Source organism: Dissoconium aciculare (assembly GCF_010015565.1).
Source record: "Dissoconium aciculare CBS 342.82 unplaced genomic scaffold K489scaffold_20, whole genome shotgun sequence".
NCBI lineage: Eukaryota > Fungi > Ascomycota > Dothideomycetes > Mycosphaerellales > Dissoconiaceae > Dissoconium > Dissoconium aciculare.
Genome location: NW_022984970.1, coordinates 75,053 through 78,210, shown reverse-complemented (window position 1 = coordinate 78,210; position 3,158 = coordinate 75,053). Strand labels below are relative to the sequence as shown.

General features: G+C 58.2%; 1 protein-coding gene across 1 annotated transcript in view; it reads left to right on the top strand.

Moving 5' to 3' along the window:
- Positions 1-711: 711 nt before the first annotated feature.
- K489DRAFT_391284 (uncharacterized protein) overlaps positions 712-3,158 on the top strand; it is a gene marked incomplete at both ends in the record, with an annotated part of 3,074 nt that continues 627 nt past the window's right edge. Inside the window, 3 exons of the mRNA XM_033606678.1 lie at positions 712-949; positions 1,535-1,679; positions 1,729-3,096. Of these exons, the coding sequence (XP_033455283.1) occupies positions 712-949; positions 1,535-1,679; positions 1,729-3,096 (1,751 nt within the window). The remainder of the gene's footprint in view (positions 950-1,534; positions 1,680-1,728; positions 3,097-3,158) is intronic.

The window sequence follows — 3,158 nt, the reverse complement described above, 5'->3', positions numbered from 1 at the left end:
TCGCGCCAGCGTTGGAACTCTGGATAGTCGAAGATCCAGTCGCACACTCCCGCGAGCAAGCCACCCTTGTCTTGCTCGATGCGGATTTTATCGTCCTTTGGATGTGTGACCCGCAGGTCTCGCATAACACTGTTTTGGACTTCGATGGCCTTTTCTAGAAGGAGCAGAATTTCAACCGTTGTTCTAGCGAGCTCCTACACAATCGTACATTACTAACCTTGACCGTAATAATGGTTGACTACACGCGTGCACAAACTATGATCAGCCTTGTATAGTCCGTGCTAGATTTCGAAGCTACTACGTACTGGATGCACCTTCGTGATACACGCCGGGCTTGATGATCATCCGATTGTTGCTGCCACCCTGCACATGGTTCTCCGATGTCCCTCCCTCGACCGCGAGGATGTTTCCTGTGCCGCTGTGCGAGTACTTCCCGCTGTCCTCCTGCCCTAAGGCTTCTGTCAGCTCTTGAAGTTCGTCGAGCCGGTCGCCGATCGCATAGATTGCTTGCTGCTCTAGGAGCTTCAGATTGTCGAGCACGGTCACGAGCAGCGCTTGCACTCTGCTGTCGCGGCCGAAGAAGACCGTCTTCGTGCCCTTCCAGATGCGCGTCTTGCGATCGTCGCTGTCTTTCGGACACGCTTTCCGGAGGAGGTCGCGCAGCTCGGCGAGGGCGGCCTCGCACTGCTGTAGGAGCGGTTGCACATGGAGATGCTTCTCGTCTCCGACTCTGCCCTCGTCGCACGCCTCGCGCGCGCTCTCCAGGAGGTCCTCCACAGCGGGGAGCCTGTCGAACAGATCGCGCAGCTTCGGCGGCAGGCCCTGCGCGTCGCGCACGGCTCGACCGATGTCGAGGATGGTCTTGGTGATGCCGATGCAGGCGTCGATCAGCCCGACCACCGCGATGCCTTCCACGCCCGACATGATCGCGAGTCAGGGGGAGACCCACGTATGAAAGCTCGACTAGAAGCCAGCTGAAAGGGAAGCCAAGAATGCTTCGCGAAGACTCTTGTACAAAAAAGGAATGAAATGATGGTTGTGCACTGACATAGACGGTTGCGCGCTGACATGGCTGAACGCTGCAATCTATAACCGAAACGCTGTGATTTCAGATCACGCCACAAGCAACATACACTACTTGTCCAGGCGTTGAGGATGCTGCGGACACACAAGCTGGCCGAGCTACATCTCTCACGTCGTGATCCCCGCACATGCACTGCCCCAGTAACCTCAGGCTGCATAATTAATTTCACTGCTCTTGTCGAGTTCACCTCTTTCACCAGCCAAATGGTTGTCCGTTAATGCTCACGAAAGAAATTAATTAGTCTGTGTAATATGTATCGATAGGAATTATATACATGAGTGTCCTCTTAGAGTTTATGATATGACTTTTGCTTGACTGACCGTAGGCCGTAGGCGGGCACGATTGTGAATTGGCACGCTGCGCCGGGTGAGTAGCTTACGAACAATGCCACGCGAACAAGACCATGCGACGGCTGCGACGACATCCCACTTGCTGACCATGTCCGACTAGCCGCGACACCGGCCAAACCGCGCCTGCACCTCCCGTTCCGCCGCGACCCACATTTCGTCGAGCGCGTTGGCTTGACCGAGCAGATCGCGCGCCGGTTGTCGGCGCCGTCAGGCCGAGCGGCGCTGGTAGGGCTGGGCGGGGTCGGGTAAGAGGTAGCAGAACACACCGGCGTGGCACGACTAAGGAATCGCTAGGAAATCACAGCTCGCGATCGAGCACTGCTATCGGTATCACGACGTGCACGCCGACCGATGGGTGCTGTGGATCTACGCCAGCAGCGCGACGCGGTTCGCGCAGAGCGTGCGCGAGATCGCATCGCTCGGCAAGATACGCGGACGAGATGATGTGAATGCAGACATCTATCAGCTGTTGCGTGCATGGCTGCTTGACAGTGAGAATGGTCACTGGTTGGTCGTGCTCGACAATGCGGATGATATCGATTATCTGGTGGACCGGTCGGAGTCCGGGAGACTCATCGACTGCATCCCCACATGTCCGCACGGCGCGATGATCGTCACGTCGCGCAATAGACGAGCGGCACGACGGCTGGTCGAAGAGCACGACACCATCGACGTCGACCGGATGGACGAGGCGGATGCTATGACACTGGTCGCACGCAAGCTGCGCCGGATCACTGACACAGCGGGGCATCGGCAGCTCGTCGGCGCGCTAGAATACATGCCGCTTGCGATCACGCAGGCGGCAGCCTTTCTCCAGCAGAGCCGGCGCAAGTACACGATCGAGCGGTACATGGAGGATCTGGAGAGACTAGACGCGTCCGAAGGTGCGCTCCTCGATCGCGACCACGGCGATCTGCGTCGCGATCCGGACGCCAGCAACTCGATCATCCTGACCTGGCAGATCTCTTTCGAGCATATTCGACGGACGAGGAGGTCCGCAGCCGATCTCCTGTCGCTAATGTGTCTCTGCGACCGTAATAGCGTTCCCGAGCTCCTGATCAGTCCGCAGCGCGAAGGCGAAAGCGAAGATGCCGGGTTTGAAGGGGACTTGAGTGTTCTCCTTGAGTTCTCGTTTATCATCGAATCGTCCGACGACTCGGCGTTTGAAATGCATCGATTGGTACAGCTTGCGACGCGCAAGTGGTCGTTGTCTCGAGGGGAGATGGGCATGCACGTGGATCGCCTTCTCGTCAGCCTCGATCAGACGATGCCTTGGGTCGAGCACGCTAAGGTCAGCGTGTGCGAGATGCTGTTCCCACATGCACGGTCCGCGATGGAGCTCACGGCTCATGTGTCCTCATCGTTGAAGGAGTGGCGAGATGTAATGGACAAAGCCGCGCGATATGCATCGTACAAGGGCAGCGGAATATTGCTACATCAAGCAATCGAGATGGGGGAGCGATGCTGGGAGGCGAAGAAGAGGCAGCTCGGCGAGGAGCATCGGGAGACACTCGTCTCGATGGGCCAGCTCGCGAGGTACTACGACCGGCTCGGCGACAGCAGGAAAGCGGCGGAGATGGGGGAGCGATGCTGGGAGGCGAGGAAGAGGCAGCTCGGCGAGGAGCATCCGCACACACTCGTCTCGATGAGCAACCTTGCGGGGTACTACGACCGGCTCGGCGACAGCAGGAAAGCGGCGGAGATGGGGGAGCGATGCTGGGAGG